This window comes from Bufo gargarizans, chromosome 9, assembly GCF_014858855.1.
Source record: "Bufo gargarizans isolate SCDJY-AF-19 chromosome 9, ASM1485885v1, whole genome shotgun sequence".
Taxonomy (NCBI): Eukaryota; Metazoa; Chordata; class Amphibia; order Anura; family Bufonidae; genus Bufo; species Bufo gargarizans.
This window is the reverse complement of record NC_058088.1, coordinates 22059329-22081966: the sequence shown is the minus strand read 5'-3', so window position 1 is coordinate 22081966 and position 22638 is coordinate 22059329. Positions and strand designations below refer to the sequence as shown.

Below are 22638 nucleotides of genomic sequence, written 5' to 3'. Positions count from 1 at the left end.
AATAGAAGCGCTGCGCCAGGAGACGCTCTTTCCCCGCCTCTTCTCTATGGTCAGTAACTTCCGGTCCGCCGCCTCTATGGTGTTGGGTCTGGAGGTGTCATGGCGGCGCCCATGAGGTTGAAGTCCACGCTGGCTCTAGTGACAGGTCATTGTCTCTATTTACTATGCTGGTGCCCCCCGGGGGTCTCATCCCCTCGTCCAGCGGCCGTCTCACCTGTGCCTCTACAGGAAGGACTCTGTCCCTTCTAGGAGAGCCGCCTGGCTGTGCAGCATGGATAGGCAGCTATAGAAGTCAGATAGCCGTATGGGATCCTATGGTGATCTCAGTCTGACTGCTGTCTACAAGGAGTGGATTATATTAGATCCTGTTCCTTGGGATAAGCGGCGCCAAATGCAGCTGCTTATCTCTTCCACGTAGTCAGTGTGTTAATGAGGGACGTGTTGCTGAAGAAATCAGTGCTGTGTCCATTGACTTACAGCAGCCAGGCCTAAGGAGCAGAGCTGCAGTGTAAAGCACAGTGGACAGAATCCATGTCTAATGGAGCAGAGCTGCAGTGTAAAGCACAGTGGACAGAATCCACGTCTAATGGAGCAGAGCTGCAGTGTAAAGCACAGTGGACAGAATCCACGTCTAATGGAGCAGAGCTGCAGTGTAAAGCACAGTGGACAGATTCCATGTCTAATGGAGCAGAGCCGCAGTGTAAAGCACAGTGAACAGACCCCTGCTTGCTGCCAGTGAATGGAAACCTTCTTGTATACATGCACAGACTGGCCCTGACCTAGTCCAGCTCCCACAGCCTGTCTGACCTGTGCACCACAGCAGCAAAAGTCATTGCTACATCTTTCCTGTTCCATTGTAGCAGATCGGCAGCTGTGTGCATGCTTAGGTCAGGTTTACAGTATCTGAATGTACACAGGGATTTTCCCGTTCCCTGACAGCATGCAGAGGGAGGTTACTTGATTTTTCACCAGAACGCTTGCTGTACTTCCCCAGCAGTAACCCTGTCTCCTCAGGTGGGGGCGGCGGGATCGGTCGCGCCGTCTGTCAGCGCCTGTCGCAGGAAGGGGCTTCAGTCGTCGTCGTTGATTGTAACATTGACTCGGCTAATGAAACCCTCCGGAGCCTGTCACGTGGGGTCCCAGGGCAGGACCATGTGGCCCTCACTGCAGACGTCTCCAGGTCTGAGAGTGTCAGGGCTCTCATGGAGCAGATACAGGTAACCGGCCCCTCCCCCGGCAGTGCACACAGTAGTGTACTGGTCAGTGACCGGCGCTGTCTTCTCCCCTCAGTCTCACTTCTCTGCTCCTCCTCGTGTGACCGTCAACAACGCAGGAATCACCAGGGACGAGTTTCTGCTTCGTCTGTCAGAGGAATCCTTCCAGTCCGTGCTGGATGTCAACCTCAAGGTATCCGTCCATCCAACCGTCTGTCTGATCTATCTGTGACTGTCTAATTATCTATCATCTGTCAATCTCATCTCTATCTGTCTAATCTAGGTCTAATTATCTATCTGTCTAGCAATCTCATCTCTATGTATCTGTTGTGGGGGTTTAGCTCTTCTCCGGGGGTCATTCTCACAGGTTACTTCACCAGACACGTATATAATGTCCAAACATTGCATTTATTGTGCAACACCAGCAACAACAAGATGACAAAATAATAAACACTCGCCCGTCCAGGCTCTAACTAAACACAACGTTTCCTGACTCACCTAGGTCAGAGTTCACACCCTGCGAACTCATGCGGCTTTGTCAGCCAATGTCCCCCAACTCCAGGCTACCACCCAGCCTCGTGGCCCCTCAGCCTTTCCTGGCTGAGACCACACTCACAGAGCCTCCAGGCCTCTGTCACAGTCTCTGTCCCAAGACAACACTTCCCCCTTGCTGACACCCTGGGAGGTGCTTTATGCCAGCCCTTATTATCTCCAGCTTGCCTCACCTGTGGTGGAATAGGGGTGTGGACCGCACTATCCACCCCTTCCTTGCCTCTAACCTGAGTGAGACCTGTCACTGTCTCACACTGTCTATATCTCATGGCTTATGTCCCGTCCCCCCCTCCTGGAGGAAACTGACTTCACCTTCTCTTCCATTACAATTAAAGGGCATCTGTCAGCAGTTTTGTCTCTATGACACCAGCTGACCTGTTACATGTGCACTTGGCAGCTGAAGACATCTGTGTTAGTCCCATGTACATATGTGCCTGCATTGCTGGGAAAAATTATGTTTTAATATATGCAAATGAGCCTCTAGGAGCAATGAGGGCGTTACCATTACACCTAGAGGGCCTGCTCTCTCCAACTGCCGACCCCTCTGCACTTTGACAGGACCAGGTGTGATCACATTTACACTGCCTGGTCCTGTCAATCAAAGTGCTGAGGGCGCAGCAGTTGCAGAGAGAGCAGAGCCTCTAGGTTGCTCCTAGAGGCTCATTTGCATATCATAAAACATGCAGACACATATGAACATGGGACAAACACAGATGCCTTCAGCTGCTAAGTGCGCATGTAACAGGTCAGCCAGTGTCATAGGGACAAAACTGCTGACAGATGCCCTTTAACTGCCCACTCTGCCTCAGGATCACTTTTGATTCTGTCTTGTATTTCGGACCAGACTTTTGAGCCCTCGCAACTTCTACCTCAAAAACATTTCTCCTATCCACCCATCGTCTCCTTCCTAGACTACTGCAACGTCCTCCTCTGTCACCTCCCATCTAAAGGCCATACACCTTCAGTAGCTGACAGCCGTCTCCCCCGACTCCGCATACACCTTCAGTAGCTGACGGCTGTCTTCCCCCGACTCCGCATACCCCATCAGTAGCTGACGGCCGTCTCCCCCCCGACTCCGCATACACCTTCAGTAGCTGACAGCCGTCTCCCCCCGACTCTGCATACCCCGTCAGTAGCTGGCGGCCGTCTCCCCCCCGACTCCGCATACACCTTCAGTAGCTGACAGCCGTCTCCCCCCGACTCTGCATACACCGTCAGTAGCTGGCGGCCGTCTCCCCCCGACTCCGCATACACCTTCAGTAGCTGGCGGCCGTCTCCCCCCGACTCCGCATACACCTTCAGTAGCTGGCGGCCGTCTCCCCCCGACTCCGCATACCCCGTCAGTAGCTGGCGGCCGTCTCCCCCCCCGACTCCGCATACACCGTCAGTAGCTGGCGGCCGTCTCCCCCCGACTCCGCATACAGCGTCAGTAGCTGGCGGCCGTCTCCCCCCGACTCCGCATACACCTTCAGTAGCTGGCGGCCGTCTCCCCCCGACTCCGCATACACCGTCAGTAGCTGGCGGCCGTCTCCCCCCGACTCCGCATACACCGTCAGTAGCTGGCGGCAGTCTCCCCCCGACTCCGCATACACCGTCAGTAGCTGGCGGCAGTCTCCCCCCGACTCCGCATACACCGTCAGTAGCTGGCGGCCGTCTCCCCCCGACTCCGCATACACCGTCAGTAGCTGGCGGCCGTCTCCCCCCGACTCCGCATACACCGTCAGTAGCTGGCGGCCGTCTCCCCCCGACTCCGCATACACCGTCAGTAGCTGGCGGCCGTCTCCCCCCGACTCCGCATACCCCGTCAGTAGCTGGCGGCCGTCTCCCCCCGACTCCGCATACCCCGTCAGTAGCTGGCGGCCGTCTCCCCCCGACTCCGCATACCCCGTCAGTAGCTGGCGGCCGTCTCCCCCCGACTCCGCATACCCCGTCAGTAGCTGGCGGCCGTCTCCCCCCGACTCCGCATACCCCGTCAGTAGCTGGCGGCCGTCTCCCCCCCGACTCCGCATACCCCGTCAGTAGCTGGCGGCCGTCTCCCCCCCCGACTCTGCATACCCCGTCAGTAGCTGGCGGCCGTCTCCCCCCGACTCTGCATACCCCGTCAGTAGCTGGCGGCCGTCTCCCCCCGACTCTGCATACACCTTCGGCTGGGCTGAATATCTGTTTGTTCAATAAGGAGAAAATCCACCGCCTGAAACGTCTGGCAGTGGCTATCTCCCCGGAGAACAAACAGATTAGGCGAAAATGACATCATCTGTTGGGGCAGAGTCGGGAGCCCCCACACACATTAGAGTGTCGGCCGAACCTGCCAAGAACAGTGGGTTCACCCAACAGCACACTAATGTCTATGGGGCCTTTACACTATGACACCTCAACTCTGCTGCAAGTCCGTCCACAGCCAGTCCCCTCCTTACATCTCTGACCTGATCTCCCGGGACATCCCCACACGTAACCTCAGATCCTCACAGGACCTCCTCGTCAGGTCCTCACACATTCATCTACAGGATTTCTCCCATACAGCCCCCATACTCTGGAGCTCGCTACCTCACCATCTAACCTGAAAACCCTCCGCCTACAGTAAGGCTACTTTCACACTGGTGTTTTGGCTTTCCGTTTGTGAGATCCGTTTAGCGCTCTCACAAGCGGTCCAAAATGGATCAGTTTGCATTCTGAATGGATAAGGATCCGCTCAGAATGCATCCGTTTACCTCTTTTCCGTCTCCATTCCGCTTTGGTGGCTGCCTGCAGTGCTCTGGTGTCCGTCTGACGATGCAGAGCCAAACACAATGTAAGTCAATGTCCTGACACACAATGTAAGTCAACGGGGACGGATCCGTTTTCTATGACACAATCTGGCACAATAGAAAACGGATCCGTCATGGCTATGTTACAGATAATACAACCGGATCCGTTCTGAACGGATGCAGACGGTTGTATTATCTGAAACGCGAGTGTGAAAGTAGCCTCACCCTGCTGCCACCACACAGCCATCTGAGCAGCTTCTACCTTCTCCTGCCATCTCTTACCCTGGCAGACTGTAAGCTCTTCTGGACAGGTTCCTCTCCCCGTATGTACATCTTTCTATCTTAAAGGGATATGAGATAATAGGGGGGGTTCCTCTTATAGCCGGAGCTGATAGTGTGTGAACCCCTGAGACGGGGATGTCCAAAGCGTATACCCCACCAATTCCTGACAACACAGTATGCAAAGCGAAGGGTTGTCGCTCATGAGTGTCTCATACTGACCCCCTCCCCTGCATATGTCGGAGTCCCTATTCCTGACGTCTCCCAGGAGGCCACTGTCTGAGATTGCATCCCTGGGGGTCACGCCCATGACTCTTACCCTTCTTGTTGTTCCCTGCAGGGTCCGTTCCTCATCACACAGGCCGTGGCCCAATCCATTGTAACCAGCGGGCAGAACGGTGGCTCCATCATCAACATGGGCAGCATCGTGGGAAAGGTGAGACGCCCGAAAAGGGGCAGGTGTATGCAAAGTTGTTTGGATCCAGAATTTAGCAGGCAGTAAGTAGTACACTGACCTACCTGTTCTGTCTGCTGCAGGTAGGTAATCTCGGCCAGGCCAGCTACGCTGCCTCTAAAGCTGGAGTGGAAGGTCTTACGAAGACTGCAGCCAAAGAACTGGCCAAGTGAGTAGAAACTGGTCACAAATGGAAGCATCGCTGACATCCATCATCTTCCCTGAGCGTGCTAGCACAGGAGCAGCGCTTGTTACAGTGTATCGGAACAGGACGGGATCTGAATGTGAACAATGAGAGTTTCCATTCACTGATTTCCTTCACTTTCTCCCCTCACAGGTTTGGTATCCGCTGTAACACAGTATTACCCGGATTTATAGCCACCCCAATGACTGATAAAGTCCCACAGAAAGTGCTGGACAAGGTGAGCTGGTGTGGACAGTCCTGTGTCAGGACGTTTCTTACTTATTGCCTTTGCTAGGATATTATATCGCCATTTTATTGCACATTTGTGGCTTCACGTTAATGGCCATGTGACTTCACTGATCTGCCTCCCCACTGTAGTCTGACATTGTCATGGTGGTTACCTGCAACCGCCACTGGGGGAACACCCTGCATACAGACTATACAGCCACCACTAGAGGGAGCTCACTACATACAGATATATACAGCCACCACTAGAGGGAGCTCACTACATACAGATTATACAGTCACCACCAGAGAGCTCACTACATACAGATTATACAGCCACCACTGGGGGAACACCCTGCATACAGACTATACAGCCACCACCAGGGGGAGCATCCTGCATACAGATTATACAGCCACCACTAGGGGGAGCATCCTGCATACAGACACCACTAGGAGGAGCTCTCTACATACAGACTATACAGCCACCACCAGGGGAAGCTCAAAGCATAGTGATCATACAGTCACCACTAGAGGGAGCACCCTACATACAGATCATACAGCCACCACTAGGGGGAGCTCACAGCATACAGATTATACAGCCACCACTACGGGAAGCATACTACATACAGATTATACAACCATCACCAGGGGGAGCTCACTGCATACGGATCATACAGTCACCACTAGAGGGAGCGCAGTACATGCAGATCATACAGCCACCACTAGGGGGAGCTCACTACATAAATATTATACAGCCACCATTAGAGGGAGCTCACTACATAAATATTATACAGCCACCACTAGAGGGAGCTCACAGCATACAGATCATATAGGCACCACTATGGGGAGCTCTCTACATACAGACTAAATAGCCACCACTAGAGGGAGCTCAAAGCATAGGGATCATACAGTCACCACTAGAGAGAGCTCAGTACATACAGACTATACAGCCACCACTAGGGGGAGCACCCTACATACAGATCATACAGCCACCACTAGGGAGAGCTCACAGCATACAGATTATACAGCCACCACTAGGGAGAGCTCACAGCATACAGATTATACAGCCACCACTAGGGAGAGCTCACAGCATACAGATTATACAGCCACCACTAGAGGGAGCTCACAGCATACAGATTATACAGCCACCACTAGAGGGAGCTCAGTACATGCAGATCATACAGCCACCACTAGGGGGAGCTCACAGCATACAGATTATACAGCCACCACTAGGGGGAGCTCACAGCATACAGATTATACAGCCACCACTAGAGGGAGCTCAGTACATGCAGATCATACAGCCACCACTAGAGGGAGCTCACAGCATACAGATTATACAGCCACCACCAGGGGGAGCTCACAGCATACAGATCATACTTGCTGTTTTGTATGCAATTGATGCTGTGAACGGCAGACTGTAGACCCCTGGTTGGGCTGGAACTCACAGCTGCATAGATCGCTATAATACAGTAAGTTCTTGTCAGCTGTGGCCGGCCCGGGAAAAGCATGTGTCGCACAGATCGAACACTCTCTCATTTGAAACTGGCCTAACACAGGATAGGGGATAACTGTTAGATTGGTGGGGGCCAGACTGCTAAGACCCCCACTGATCATGAAAACTGAGGTCCTGCTAGAGATGGCAGAGTACAGCGCCCAGTTGCCTCCTGCCGACCTATTGAGTTTGAGTGGCACAGTAGTGCGCATGCTGGACAGGATCCCTGCGCGTATGATCGCTGGGTCCCAGTGTTCGGACCCTCGCGATCTGTCATCACCTCTGCGGTGGAGATGACTTGTTCTAAGCGCAGTAACCCTGTAAGTTATCTCTCGGCTCTGGAGCATGGTCATAGAGGGAATCGCCAAAAAAATCCCATGACTGTCCAGTTTCAGTCCGTTTTCTGCATTCACTGACGTCATTATTTTCCTCTTTTCCGCAGATTGCGGGTCTGATTCCGATGGGGAGGCTCGGCCAGCCTGAAGGTACATCCTTGTGACCTGTTCTCTCAGATGGGAAGATTAGCACAGCATGCAGCACTATACTTCCTTTCAAAATTATGGATGCCACGGCGGTACCCGTGGACCCGTTATAAGTCAGTGGGGTTCATCGGGCGCCGTTTTTCTGCGCCTGGGACGGAACAGAAGAACAAAACCCTGACATAAGTGTGAGCAGACCAGAAGGCTCACAGCCACGTCACACCGCGCAGAAGACAGACAGCGGGGCAGGTCTCCTCCTGTCAAGGGAAGGCTGACTGATCCTTATTTTCCTTTCTGCACTTCTGTCGCTCCACTGGTTCCTATGTGATGTCATGTGACTCTGCGGCATGATGTTGCATCAGGACCTGAATGACAGGAAGAGCAGCAGGAGGGTCAGGACAGTGCCGGGAGGACGTCATGGGGAATCTTTAAAGAGGCTCTGTCACCCAGATCAAGTCTACCCTACCAGGCATATAGCCCGGTAGGGCCGACGATGCAGACAAAAAACATACCTTTTTATTCCTCGTGTCGGTGGTCCGGTTACGCAGAAAAAGCAACTTTTGAGCACTCTGAGGCGGCTTATGCCATTTTGAGCACTGCTTCTGCGACGCCCCCGTTCATTGCTAATGCTGTCCGCCTGCACCTAGTCACCCCCCTATATCTTTTGATTAAGATCCTGTGCACTTGCACACATATTTTCCGTTCTTCCAGGCTTGTGTGTGACGGCGCGTGCGCACTAGACATACGGACAAGCCTGGAAGAGCGGAAAATATCCAGGAAACGACTGCGCAGGCGCGGGATCTCAGCGATAGACCGATGGGTCTAGTGCTGCCAATCAAAAGACATGGGGGCGTGATTAGGTGCGGAAGGACAGCATTAGCAATGAACGGGGGCATATTTTTAAAAGTTGCTTTTTCTGCCTAACCGGACCACCGACATGAGAAATAGAGGTGTGTTTTTTTTTGTCTGCATCGTTGGCCATGCCGGGCTATATGCCTGGTAGCGTAGACTTGATCTGGGTGGCAGAGCCTCTTTAAACGCCTGAAAGGTTTCCGTAAAGCGGCTCCAAGAACCACCAGGGCCACAAATTGCCACTCGAATGATAAAACTAATCTCATCCTTTCAGATGTCGCCGATGTTTGCGCTTTCCTGGCTTCAGACGACAGCAGATATATCACAGGGGCGAGTATAGAAGTGACAGGTAAGTGTTCGGACGCGGCAGGGTACATCTGCATCACACCTACATCTTGCTGACCTCTGAGGATCCTTCACTTACTGCAGGGAGGCTGCCGTGAATTTAAAGGGATTGACCCGTCAGGTTATATAGAGATCACACATTGACGTGGACACTGTGTAATACTTGATTTCCCCTGCGGGGGCGCTGCAGGGGAATTGAACACTTACAGTGGGATGCGAAAGTTTGGGCAACTTTGTTAATCGTCATGATTTTCCTGTATAAATCGTTGGTTGTTACAATAAAAAGTCAGTTAAATATATCATATAGGAGACACACACAGTGATATTTGAGAAGTGAAATGAAGTTTATTGTATTTACAGAAAGTGCTATAATTGTTTAAACACAATCAGGCAGGTGCATAAATTTGGGCACCACAAAAAATAAATGAAATCAATATTTAGTAGATTCTCCTTTTGCCGAAATTTCAGCCTCTAAACGCTTCCTGTAGGTTCCAATGAGAGTCTGGATTCTGGTTGAAGGTATTTTGGACCATTCCTCTTTACAAAACATCTTTAGTTCATTCAGGTTTGATGGCTTCCGAGCATGGACAGCTCTCTGTAAGTCACACCACAGATTTTCAATTATCTTCAGGTCTGGGGACTGAGATGGCCCTTCCAGAACGTTGTACTTGTTCCTCTGCATAAACGCCTTAGTGGATTTTGAGCAGTGTTTACCCTGGGTTCACACCTGAGCGTTCTGAAAGGAGCGCTCTGTATGCGCGATTGTACCGGCGTTTGCAATCGCGCATACAGAGACAAGCGAACGCCCATTGTCGCGCGTTCCCAAAAGTCTATGTACGGGAACGTGCGACAAGACGCCCCAAAGAAGCTCATGTACTTCTTGGGGCGTCGGGCGTTTTACAGCGCGATCGTACGCGCTGTAAAACGCCCAGGTGAGAACCATTCCCATAGGGAAGCATTGGTTTCTCCTTGTAAAACGCTCAGGTGTGAACCCAGCCTTAGGGTCGTTGTCTTGTTGGAAGATCCAGCCTCGGCGCAGCTTCAGCTTTGTCACCGATTCCTGGACATTGGTCTCCAGAATCTGCTGGTACTGAGTGGAATCCATGCGTCCCTCAACTTTGACAAGATTCCCAGTCCCTGCACTGGCCACGCAGCCCCACAGCATGATGGAACCACCACCATATTTCACTGTAGGTAGCTGGTGTTTTTCCTGGAATGCTGTGTTCTTTTTCCTCCATGCATAACGCCCCTTGTTATGGCCAAATAACTCAATTTTTGTTTCATCAGTCCACAGCACCTTATTCCAAAATGAAGCTGGCTTGTCCCAATGTGCTCTAGCGGCACCTCAAGCGGCACTTTTTGTGCTGTGGGCGGAGAAATGGCTTCCTCTGCGTCACTCTCGCAAACAGCATCTCCTTGTGTAAAGTGCGCCGAATGGTTGAACGATGCACAGTGACTCCATCTGCAGCAAGATGATGTTGTAGGTCTTTGGTGCTGGTCTGTGGGTTGACTCTGACTGTTCTCACCATTCGTCGCTTCTGTCTATCCGAGATTTTTCTTGGTCTGCCGCTTCGAGCCTTAACTTGACCTGAGCCTGTGCTCTTCCATTTCCTCAATATGTTCCTAACTGTGGAAACAGACGGCGGAAATCTCTGAGACCGCTTTCTGCATCCTTCCCCTAAACCATGATGATGAACATTCTTTGTCTTCAGGTCATTTGAGAGTTGTTTTGAGACCCCCATGTGGCTACTCTTCCGAGGAGGGAAACTTACAATTGACCCCCTTAAATACTCTTTCTCATAATTGGATTCACCTGTGTATGTAGGTCGGGGGTCGCTGAGCTTACCAAGCCAATCTGAGTTCCAATAATTAGTTCTAAAGGTTTTGGAATCAATAAAATGACAACAACAACAGTGACCACATGTAGCACCGGCCTGATTGTGTTTAAACAATTATAGCACTTTCTGTAAATCCAATAAACTTCATTTCACTTCTCAGATATCACTGTGTGTGTCTCCTGTATGATAGATTTAACTGACATTTTATATCGTAACAACCAACGATTTATACAGGAAAATCATGACGATTAACAAGGTTGCCAAAACTTTTGCATCCCACTGTACTGCCAGGTTTCCCCATAGTTGATAGCTGTGAAAGCACACATCCTGGCTCACACTGCTGCTCCCTTGTACTTTACACTGCAGCTCCATTCCGTTCTCCATACCATTCCGTTCTGATCTGTATGATATTTTCTCTCGTCTCCCCCAGGTGGCCTGTATTTATGATGTAGCCTGCCCTCTGCCGCCTGTGCCTTCTGGACAAGACCCTGAAAGCCAGCGGGTCGGCGTCCCACCGAGTTGCGTTTTCCCGGTCACGGACACCGCGTCTCCTAATTGTAGCCTTAATTGTAAATAATTACCGAAAAGACTAATCTTATAGAAAATAAATAAATATTATATATTCTGTATTCATCTTCTCCAGGATGTTTGTGTTATTGAGTGTGAGCGATCCCGTTACCGGTCGGAAACCACACCTGAAGGAGCGGAGAGGATCCAGACTGAGCATGTGCGTCCACCTCGGCACATTTACTGGGGTGACCACAGAAAGGCTGCTCGATAGAGGCAGTGGGGGGCGCTGTACTGACATTACTCCTGGAATATCTGATACAAAATCTGTTTATAATAAAGGCCTGAATTTAACTGTATGCAATAATTTCTAGAGGAAAGAAACCCTTTAAAATGGGAGCTGTATACATCTGTAAGCAGTGAGCTCCCCCTAGTGGTGGCCACCGTGTGTGTCATGGCCATCCAATAAGAGAAGGCAGTTCTGTGCAGAGTATACTGCCACCAGAGGTCCATAGCTTTATACAGCGTCCTCGGCAGCTACCCCGCTGCTCATACATATGACTCGTATGGGGGAGAATCGTGTTTTGGGTTACATCCTCATTAAAGGGGTTATCCAGGAGCCTATATCACAGGAGCACATCGGCTCCCTGAAACAGCTGATCGGTGGGGGTGTAACGCTACATTACCCTACTTCGTGAGATTCCCCTACCTCCTTACTTCCGGTCGCACAGCTAATGATGTGAGGAGGCGTTCCTGAGTTTTGACGATCTGCGCATGCGCAGACGGATGATTTAGGGAAAATCTGACAGCGGAGTTCAGCTGCACACCGGGACACTGCGCATGCGCCGGAGAGCCTCAGTAAGGAAATATTACGGCCCAGTGCGCAAGCGCGGTTAACTCCAGAACATCCCTCCGATCGTCTGCGCAGTGTGGGGGTAGGGAGATCTCATGGCCATATTTTCTGTTAAATAAATATATATATCCATCATTATTTATCTATAAATTTATCCTTATTTAACAGAAAATATGGCCATGAGATCTCCCTACCCCCACACTGCGCAGGCGCGGTGATCGGAGGGATCTTCTGGAGTTAGCCGCGCTTGCGCACTGGGCCGTAATATTTCCCTACTGAGGCTCTCCAGCGCATGCACAGTCTCCCAGTGTGCAGCTGAACTCTGCTGAGATTTTCCCTAAATTGTCCGTCTGCGCATGCGCAGATCGTCAAAACTCAGGAACGCCGCCTCCTCACGTCAATAACTGTGCGACCGGAAGTAAGGAGGTAGGGAAATCTCACAAAGTGGGGTAATGTAACGTTACAGGGGTGCCAGAACCCCCCATGTGTTAATGATGACCTGTTCTAAGGTTTGTACAGTTCAAAGTTACAAAGAGCGTCCCTCGCTCTGGAGGACCCGACCCGTCCTGTCCTCCACTGATTGGAAGGGGCACTGTGTAATGCTTCATTTCTCCTGTGGTGGCGCTGTAGGGAAATTGAACCTTTACAGCCAGGTTTACCCACAGATCGCAGAGGGTCTCCCTCTGCTACTTTCACACTTGCGGCAGGACGGATCCGACAGGCTGTTCACGCTGTCGGATCCGTCCTGCCGCTATTTCACCGGACCGCCCCCATTGACTATAACGGGGGCAGAGCTCCGGCGAGAGGCCACCGGAGGACTATAAAGCCAGACATGCAGTACTTTTAGTCTGGCGGGTTTTTGCCCCCGTCCCTATTATAGTCAATGGGGACGGAGCGGCGAAATAGCGGCAGGACTGATCCGATAGGGTGAACAGCCTGTCGGATCCGTCCTGCCGCTAGTGTGAAAGTAGTCTTATCCTCTCGTTTATGGGATAACCCCTTTAAGGAAGTGAGGGTACAGAGTGTGTAGCTCGTGTTTCCCACCAGAACTTTTATGGCAAATACATGGGATAAATAGGCCATCAATTTTCCAGGGATGCAGGTTCCCGTTTTTAGGAATGGGGCCCCTTCCTGTAGCTCTCCCATAGCAGTGAACAGGCGGACGCTCCAATGGTAGGACCCACATCTTATTTATCATTTCTGCCATATGTCGTGGCCCCGAAGCCCATGCATCCCCTTCATGACCGATAATTATCAATACTAAGGCAGCATTAAAAGTGGAGTTGCCCATAGCAACCACTTTTGGCCCCCGGCCCCCCACCATGTTTGGAAAGTCCTAAAACAAAGGACATTTTTCAGTCACGTTTCCCCACATTTGATGTTCTCTCTGATGCGATACATCCAAGAACTGAGGAATTCTCCTTATGGCTTCCCTTGTCACATAAGGGGCGGGGCTCTCAAGCAGCGGCTGAACCATCTGATTGGACGGTCACAGAGAGCCGCGTGTAGTAGGCGGGAACTATGAGTATCTCTTTGACTGAGCTCTAATTGGCTCCTCGCGACCGATGGGCGGGGTTTCATGGTCTACCGCTGCCAGGTCTCGGAAAAAAAAACAACAACTACCTACCACCGCTCACAGGAAGTGACGTATGACCGGAAGCAGGTAACGTTTTCCTGTTTTTCTGTCTTTTTTTTTTTTTTTTTCTTTTTTTTTTTTCTTCCACCGAGCCCCGGGGTTAACGTGATGTAAGTCTCCGGGACGCGACTGGGCAGCGATAATGATGAGGGTGCCTTGTGGAACTATAAGTTCCAGCATACACTGTTATGTATTGTAGAGTACTGGTGGGGCCCCCAGCTCGTAGCATTGGCCCCTGACTGGAGAAGTGCCGTGTTTTGGGACGTGTACTGCGACATCCTATTGTAACTCTCTGCCCATGCTGGGACTTATAGTTCTTCTGTAGCATGCACGAAACTATACTGCCTTTCTGCTGAGGAGAGCAGGGTTGTCGGTGGACCAGGAAAAGTGGGGGCCCCTGGTGCAGATTGTGCATTGGGGGGCCCCCAAACTTCAGGCATTGCCTTTGCATTGTATCGTATGGGAACTTGGGTGCAGAGATCTGATGCTTCTCACAGCTGAGGGTTTGTAATACTGTACCAGTCTAGATCATTTCTTGTGGCGGTGCGACATCAGAACTAATGACGGTGAATGCGGTGACGTTACGACCCACGAGTTACCGCCACGCGCCAGTTAGCGGAGATCCAGATCAGAAACGTGACCGCGTTCACTGTCATTGGTTGGGATTTCGGCAGCGGACGTTGCAATCTTAGTTTTGGTATGTGTCCGATCCGCATTTTATTTTTCAGATTTTGCGCGGATCCATATCATTCGTGTGGCAGGTTTTTTTTTTGTCCGTTTTGCGGTCAAGAATAGTCATTTCTTCAGTGGCAGTGAGGAAATAGCGGCGAGCGCACAGCTGGTGCGGGTATTTTGCGGATCCACTGTTGGCGGTCGTGTGCATGAGGCCTAATCTTGTGCGTCTGTAAGTCGCCTGGCTGTTGTCGCTGCTCCACAGGTTCTGCCGCCAAATTATGCCAAGAGTGATCGAGGCAGACCTCTGAGGCGGACATCATGACAAGCCTTGTTCGCTCCTTGCTGGGCATCCGCTCCAGGGGGCATCACCTCTCTGACATATCAGGATTAGTGTTGAGCGAACTTGCGTTTTCAAGTTTGGCGCACAAGGTTCGTGTTATCAGAGAATCTCATTTTGGATTCCTCTACCACGGACCATAACGGAATTCTATGACGGCATGCGCCACAGAAGCCTATAAGAGACATTTCATATTGGCCAGCATAGACTTCTATTATGACGGAATGCCTCATAGGCTTCCGTGGCGAATGCAGTCATAGAATTCCGTTATGGTTCGTGGTAGAGGAATCTATAATGGGATTCTCTGATAACCCGAACCTTGTGCGCAGAACTTGAAAACGCAAGTTCGCTCAACACTAATCAGGATCCAAAATTACCAGCACCAATTGCTCAAGAAGGAAAGGGGAAGAGGGGGAGCGTAATCCAAAAAGCTGTGGCTACATTTAGTATCCTCTTTAACCCTTTCCTGACGTTGATTAGTCTGACTGTATAACCCCCTCAGTGACTGGGATCATAGATAACTCTGATCCTGTTCATTTAACCCCTCCTATAGGACAGTATAATATCGGTTAGACAGAAGGGAAGGGGCTCCTTCTGTCGTCCTATAGCCCCTCACCCCTTGATGGGGGGTCCGATTGATTGTGAAGGCTCCCAGGCCTGCCGTTGTAAACTTCCTATTAAGGCCTCATGAACACAAACGTTTGTCAGCCATGCAATTTGCGGTCCCCAATGCACGGCCACTATCCGTGCTGTTGCCCTAGACCAGGCATGTCCAATGTGCGGCCCTCCAGCTGTTGCAAAACTATAACTCCCAGCATGCCTGAATAGCTTACAGCTATTAGGGCATGCTGGGAGTTTTAATTTTGCAACAGCTGGAGGGCCGCAGTTTGGACATGCCTGTCCTAGACGGATCCAGACCCATTCAAACTTGAATGGGTCCGTGATCTGTCCGCACAGCAAAAAAAATTGAAAATGTTTTTTTTTGTTTGTTTGTTTTTTTGCGGTGCGGAGAGATTGGGTCCGCGTCCGTAATACATTGTGCACACGGCCGGTGTCCTATATTGCGGACCCGCTTTCTGCATGACGTCACATTCACCGTGATTTGCAATACTAATTTATTGCATTCCGTAGTGTAACAACTGTCTGTTCCAGTCTAGGAATCTAAATGTTTAAAAAGAAAAAGTAAAAAAAAAATTAATCAACCCCCCCAATTATACAGCTAAAAATCAATAAACACAAACATATTCTGAAAATGTCCGCAGTACTAAAATATTTACCAGTATTCTGCGCAGAGAACGCTCTAACAGGAAAAAAAAAATCAAAATGGCTGAATCAACTTTTTTGGGTCGCCTTGCCAAAATAATAATAATAATTCATATGTACCCAAAATGTTATATAAATAGTACAGATTGTCCTGTAAAAAGACAAGGCTTTGTATAAAGGTTGGAACGGTTATGCAAAGACATCTCGGGACAGGAGATGGATTTCTGCTACTGATGGGGGATATCATTGTAACAAATACATTTGCCCCCACCACGTTGCGTCTTTCCTCTTCCGACTGTGGACCCCCTTCCCCCATTTTTTTTTAGGTGATTATGCGGCCCCTTCCATTATAAGCTTCTATTTCTCTCATAGACCGGCCGGCGACAAGATGGCGACTCCAGTGAGTGCGCAGTGCTCCAGCAAGACGTGGGAGCTCAGCCTGTATGAGCTGCACCGCACGCCACAGGTAGGTCGTTGGTGGCAGAGTGTGGTCGCTTCTTGTTCCCAGAGTTGGGTATGTCAGTTAATGGTAATGCTGTGTCAGCAGGAAGCCATCATGGACGGTACGGAGATCGCGGTGTCCCCTCGGAGCCTTCACAGTGAGCTCATGTGCCCTATCTGCCTGGACATGCTGAAGAACACAATGACAACCAAAGAATGTCTGCACCGCTTCTGCTCGGACTGTATCGTCACCGCGCTGCGCAGCGGGTCAGTATTGCAGGGCGTCCTGCTGTATAGCGGTAGACATCATTGTGCCCTCGCTACACCTCTGAATGTTCATGCTGCAGCCATCAATAGGCTGGACCCTTATATTGCCGGTCTGACCTGTGATTGTTTTTTTCCTCTTGCGTCCAGGAACAAGGAATGCCCCACGTGCAGGAAGAAGCTGGTCTCTAAACGTTCCCTACGCCCAGATCCAAATTTCGATGCTTTAATCTCCAAGATCTACCCCAGCAGAGACGAGTACGAAGCACATCAGGACCGAGTCCTAGCCAAGCTGAGCCGGCTCCACAACCAGCAGGCTCTGAGCAGCAGCATCGAGGAGGGCCTTAAAATGCAAGCCATGAACAGGTAGGAGCGCAGTGACCTCCCTTCACCCACAGGGGGAGGCCATGGCGGTATGCCTGCTCATTTCTAACCACCTCCCCGTCCTGTGTTAGGGCGCAACGAGTGCGGAAACACCATCAAGAATCAGACAACACAACGTTCAGCGGCGGAGAAGACAACTGTGACAGCCGCTCGCATGTCAGCAATCCGTCTGTGCACAGCAACCAGGAGGCAGGGCCCAGCCGTAAAAGATCCCGGGCCTCCGAGGATTCTGGGGCAGAGCCAGACATGTCCCACGAGGGCGAAGTGAGGAGTCCGGATCCACAAGGTGTTGGTGAAGCAGGCAGTGAGATTGAGCTGGTGTTCAGGGCCCACCCTCTGCTAGTGGAGAAGGACAGCTACAGCCAAACCAGGTGACGCCCCTGAGCTTAGAGTTGATTTAAAGGGGTTGAAATTACTCCATTCTTTTCCTCAGGCACTGCTTGGTATTGCAGCTCAACCCTTTCATTTTAATGTGGCAGAGCTGCAATACCTTCCACAGCCCGTGGAGAAGTGTGGCGCTGTTAATGTGGGGGCAGACCACTTCTAATCTCATGAATCCGATTTTTGTTTGTCGTGGCCACAATGTCGTGTGTTTTGCAGTTGTTCTTATTAAAGGGGTTTTCCGAGATTTTTTTTTTATCCTCTGGATTGGTCATCAGTATCTGGTTGGTGGGTTCCGACACCCGGGACCCCCACCGCTGAGCTGTTTGAGAAGGCTCCTGCACTCACAGTACTGCTGCTGCCAGTGATGTCATGTTCATCGGTCACATGGCCTAGGCGCAGCTCAGCTGATTAGGGCTGGTGCCTTCCCATACAGCTGATTAGTGGGGTCCGACACCTTGGACCCCCACTAATCAAATAATAATGACCTATCCAGAAGTTATCAGTTAAAAAAAATCTCTGAAAACCTCTTTAAATTATTCTCTTACATTTCCCATGTGAGGCCCAGGGATAAGTATACCACATGCTGATGGGTATGCAGCACCTCCCTTCTTGTAGATATGATCGTGATATTGATCTAATCTAACATAGGTCTGTCCTGGGGACCCCACCGCTACGAGCCACTGAATGCCTTCCATCAGACAGGCCGGTTTATTGGGTTAACGCCTGTTCACATTCAGAGCGTTTCATATTAAGGCTACTTTCACACTCGCGTTTGGTGCGGATCCGTCGTGGATCTGCACAGACGGATCCGTTCAGCCAACACAAACGTCTGCATCCGATCAGAACGGATCCGTTTGTACAGTCCGGATCAAAAGTTTAAGACCACTTGAAAAATGGCAAAAAAATCCTATTTAACATGGCTGGATCTTAACAAGGTTCCAAGTGGAGCTTCAACAAGCAACAAGAAGAAATGGGAGTGAGACTAAACATTTTTTGAGCATTCAATTTATTGAAAACAACGAATAAACTAAAACAGGCTGTTTTTCAGCTGATCAAAAGTTTAGGACCACACCTCCAAAAAAAACGAAACCCCCCCCAAAACAGAAATCCAACTTCCAAACATGACCTCAGTAATGAGTAGCTCCGCCGTTATTGTTTCGGCATGCTTGATGCAAAGCGTTTCCATGAGGCGAGTGGGAACATTTCTCCAAGTGGTGAAGACGGCCGCACGAAGGCCATCTACTGTCTGGAACTGTTGTCCATTTTGTAAACTTCCCTTGCCATCCATCCCCAAAGGTTCTCAATTGGATGTAGATCAGGGGAACACGCAGGATGGGCCAAAAGAGTGATGGTATTCTCCTGGAAGAAGTCCCTTGTCCTGCGGGTATTGTGTACTGTAGCCTTGTCCTGTTGAAAAACCCAGTCATCACCACACAGACGAGGGCCCTCAGTCATGAGGAATGCTCTCTGCAACATCTGGACATAGCCAGCGTCCGTTTGACGCCTCTGCACTTCCTGAAGCTCCATTGTTCCACTGAAGGAAAAAGCGCCCCAGACCATTATGGCGCCCCCTCCACTGTGGCGCGTAGAAAACATCTCAGGTGGGACCTGCTTGTCATGCCAGTAACGTTGGAAACCATCAGGACCATCAAGGTTACATTTTTTCTCATCAGAGAATAAAACTTTCTTCCACCTCTGAATGTCCCATGTTTGGTGCTCTCTTGCAAAGTCCAAATGAGCAGTTCTGTGGCGCTCAAGGAGACGAGGTCTTTGAAGACGTTTTTTGTTTTTGAAGCCCTTCAGTCTCAGATGCCGTCTGATGGTTATGGGGCTGCAGTCAGCACCAGTAAGGGCCTTCATTTGGGTCGAGGATCGTCCAGTGTCTTGACGGACAGCCAATTGGATCCTCCGGCTCAGTGCTGGTGACTTTTTTTTGGGTCTTCCACTTGACTTTTTTGTTCCATAACCCTCAGGATCATTTAAGAAATTCCAAATGACTGTCTTACTGCGTCCCACCTCAGCAGCGATGGCGCGCTGTGAGAGACCCTGCTTATGCAGTTCAACAACCCGACCACGGTCAAAAAGGGAGTTTTGTGACTACCTGACAGAAAATGACAATGAATCCACATCTTTGCACAGATTTGGCCTTTTAAAGGCATGTGGTCCTAAAATTTGGATCAGCTGAAAAACAGCCTGTTTTAGTTTAATCGTTTTTTTCAATTAATTGAATTCTCAAAAAATGTTTTGTCTCACTCCCATTTCTTCTTGTTGCTTGTTGAAGCTCCACTTGGAACCTTGTTAAGATCCAACAATGTAAAATAAGATTTTTTTGCCATTTTTCAAGTGGTTTTAAACTTTTGATCAGGACTGTATTATCTGTAACATAGCCAAGACGGATCCGTCTTGAACACCATTGAAAGTCAATGGAGGACAGATCCGTTTTCTATTGTGTCATAGAAAACGAATCCGTCCCCATTGACTAAGGCTACCTTCACACTGGCGTCTTGGTTTCCGTTTGTGAGATCCGTTTCAGGACGGATCAGTTTTGCCCCAATGCATTCTGAATGGATAAGGATCCGTTCAGAATGCATCAGTTTGCCTCTTACGTGTCCATTCCACTCTGAAGGTGCAGCGTTTTGGTGTCTGTCTGACGATGCGGAGGCAAACGGATCCGTCCTGGCACACAATGTTAGTCAATGGGGACGGATCCATTTTCACTGACACAATAGAAAACGGATCCACCCCCATCGACTTTCAATTGTGTTCAAGACGGATCCGTTTTGGCTATGTTAAAGATAATACAAATGGATCCGTTCTGAACAGATGTGCGCGGTTGTATTATCAGTGCGGATCCGTATGTGCAGATCCATGACAGATCTGCACCAAGCGCGAGTGTGAAAGTAGCCTTACTTTGTGTGTCAGAACAAATCCGTTTGGCTCAGTTTCGTCAGACGGACACCAAAAAGCAGCGTTTAGGTGTCTGCCTCCAGGGCGGAATGGAGACTGATCGGAGGCGAACTGATGCATTCGGAGCGGATCCTTTTCCATTCAGAATGCATTAGGGCAAAACTGATCCGTTTTGGACCGCTTGTCAGAGCCCTGAACGGATCTCACAAACGGAAACCAAAACGCCAGTGTGAAAGTAGCCTAAGATTCCAGGGCTCCCGATCAGCAGTCTCTGACCACTTCTCCTTCCTACAGGTTTGTGAAGACCACCGCGAACGCCACAGTCGATCATCTTTCCAAATATCTGGCTCTTCGCATCGCCCTGGAGGAGCAAGCGCAGCGAGGTGGAGCAGACGGAGTAACTCTGGGGGAGGTCAGCGAGAAGCAGTACACGATATACATCTGTGCAGGGGCAGCAGGAGGACAGTACACAGTGAGTACAAGAGTCTGTATAGCAGGGCTCCTACTACCAACACCCAGGGTGCAGGCCCCCCATAGAAGTGAATGGGGCATGCTGGGAGTTGTGGTTATACAAGAGCTGGAATTGTTGTGTAGATTACTATGCATGCAGCAGTAAGGCTGGGTTCAGACCTGAGCGTTTTACAGCGCGTTCCTACGCGCTGTAAAACGCTCAACGGGCAAGAACCAATGATTCCCTATGGGAATGGTTCTCACCTGAGCGTTTTACAGCACGTACGATCGCGCTGTAAAACGCCCGACGCCCCAAGAAGTACATGAGCTTCTTTGGGGCGTCTTGTCGCGCGTTCCCGTACATAGACTTCAGCGGGAACGCGCGACAATGGGCGTTCGCTTGTCTCTGTGTGTGCAATTGCAAACGCCCGTACAATTGCGCATACAGAGCGCTCCATCGCGAACGCTCAGGTCTGAACCCAGCGTCAGATGCGGTCTACTAAACGAGACCAGAGGATCTACATATAATGTCGAGTGACGTGTGCGTTACTTCGTTTGTGATGGTTGTCTGTGTCATCAGTGCTTCTTCTCCATCTACAGCCAAAGCAAAAGAAAACAATTCTCTGGTTGTGTAATTCTGAGTGCACGGAGTACACACCCATAGCGCACTCAATTCCTGTGTAATACGGCATGCAACTGAACTCTGTGTAAAATCTGAGGCACAACATTCAGTAGAATTGTATGCAGTTACTAAATGCAGCTCTGGATGTTACCGGAGCATAAAAGTCAAACTCAAGGATAATGGTAGAGCGAGTGGTTAACAATTATTCCTTTTTTTCCCCCCTCCTCAGACTCTGAACGGTTCGTTAACGCTCGAGCTGGTTAATGAGAAATATTGGAAGGTGAGCAAACCCCTGGAGCTGTACTACGCCCCAACCAAGGAGCAGAAGTAAGAGGTGACCCCCCCCCCCCCCCCCCCCTCCAGTGTGGGGAGATGGATGGACTGGGGGGAAAAAAGAATAAGACTGATGTTTCTGCTGTGTGGGAGCGTGCGTCTCACTGGGGAGGGACCTATGGCGAATGGAGGGCGGCATTTGGAGACCCCTCCCGCATAGATGAGGGTGTGACTGGCACCATTACAGCCACCCTGGTGAAGGAGCACAATGAAGCAGAGCGACGTGATGGACCCCGCCGTGTTGGCATCAGCAGGACTCTACCCGGCGGCAGCTTTGCTTCCCCAATCTGTATCATAAGTGTCAATCCGGCATCCAGCACACGTTCCACCTGCATCATCCTCATCCGCTGTGCTCCTTGGTCCTGTGTGGAATCTCATTAATTTATATGACATATTCTATATTCTGCTGGTATTTTCCTAAGATTGTCATAGTTTTTTATACTAGAACGTTTACTTTTTAGAATTTTCTTTGCTTTTTTTTGTGTTTGGGGAAAAAAAAAAAAAAATGTCGGCAGCAATATATACTTTCTTTACCGAGTCCACATGTTGTGTTTGACTTTTATTCTATGGGTCAAAGCATAGCAACGCCACCTCCCGGGCTCTGCTCCACTGCAGTGGTCTGGTTATAGCGGTATCTGTGGCGCAGCTGTAACAGCATTAAAGGGGTTGTGTCGCCTCATACATTAGGGTTATATCCTAGAGATATACTCCCAATGTCTGATGGTTTCCGCCCCACCTCTGGGACCCGCATGCATCTCTAAAACAAAGCCCGCAAAGAGAAGGAGAGTGGATCGCGCATGTGGGGCTGGCCTCCATTAATTTCTATGGAATCGTCAAAAATAGCAGAGTAGCTGGAAGTAAAGGGGAAGTGTGGCCCCACGGCTCCATTTACTTCTGGTGGGCTGACAGAAGTAGCCGAGTGGC

At 50.3% G+C, this 22638-nt stretch overlaps 2 protein-coding genes across 3 annotated transcripts; both read left to right on the top strand.

Moving 5' to 3' along the window:
- Positions 1-72: 72 nt before the first annotated feature.
- HSD17B8 (hydroxysteroid 17-beta dehydrogenase 8) lies at positions 73-11287 on the top strand. The gene is made up of 9 exons (XM_044306313.1): positions 73-145; positions 1015-1217; positions 1291-1407; positions 5130-5225; positions 5327-5412; positions 5581-5665; positions 7587-7629; positions 8750-8824; positions 11089-11287. The coding sequence occupies exons 1-9, from the start codon at positions 100-102 to the stop codon at positions 11103-11105; spliced, it is 768 nt and encodes a 255-aa protein (XP_044162248.1). The 5' UTR covers positions 73-99; the 3' UTR covers positions 11106-11287.
- Positions 11288-13704: 2417 nt separating this feature from the next.
- RING1 (ring finger protein 1) lies at positions 13705-22252 on the top strand. Of its 2 annotated transcripts, none has more exons than XM_044306173.1 (7): positions 13705-13764; positions 16302-16395; positions 16477-16637; positions 16785-17000; positions 17090-17389; positions 20604-20781; positions 21611-22252. In XM_044306173.1, exons 2-7 carry the CDS (start codon positions 16318-16320, stop codon positions 21710-21712), a joined length of 1035 nt encoding a protein of 344 aa, XP_044162108.1. In that variant the 5' UTR covers positions 13705-13764; positions 16302-16317; the 3' UTR covers positions 21713-22252. The 2 variants fall into 2 exon arrangements, with proteins under 2 accessions (XP_044162108.1, XP_044162107.1); XM_044306172.1 differs by having other exon boundaries at positions 13725-13764; positions 16474-16637.
- Positions 22253-22638: the final 386 nt, after the last annotated feature.

What these genes read in the sequence shown, in the direction of transcription:
- HSD17B8 (XM_044306313.1), top strand. Translation starts at nt 100, where the DNA reads ATGGCGGCGCCCATGAGGTTGAAGTCCACGCTGGCTCTAGTGACAG. An exon ending in CTCTCATGGAGCAGATACAG is followed by an intron (nt 1,218 to 1,290) that starts GTAACCGGCCCC and finishes TTCTCCCCTCAG; the next exon opens with TCTCACTTCTCTGCTCCTCC. An exon ending in CACAGAAAGTGCTGGACAAG is followed by an intron (nt 5,666 to 7,586) that starts GTGAGCTGGTGT and finishes TCTTTTCCGCAG; the next exon opens with ATTGCGGGTCTGATTCCGAT.
- RING1 (XM_044306172.1), top strand. Translation starts at nt 16,318, where the DNA reads ATGGCGACTCCAGTGAGTGCGCAGTGCTCCAGCAAGACGTGGGAGCTC. An exon ending in GTCACCGCGCTGCGCAGCGG is followed by an intron (nt 16,638 to 16,784) that starts GTCAGTATTGCA and finishes TCTTGCGTCCAG; the next exon opens with GAACAAGGAATGCCCCACGT. An exon ending in GACAGCTACAGCCAAACCAG is followed by an intron (nt 17,390 to 20,603) that starts GTGACGCCCCTG and finishes TCCTTCCTACAG; the next exon opens with GTTTGTGAAGACCACCGCGA.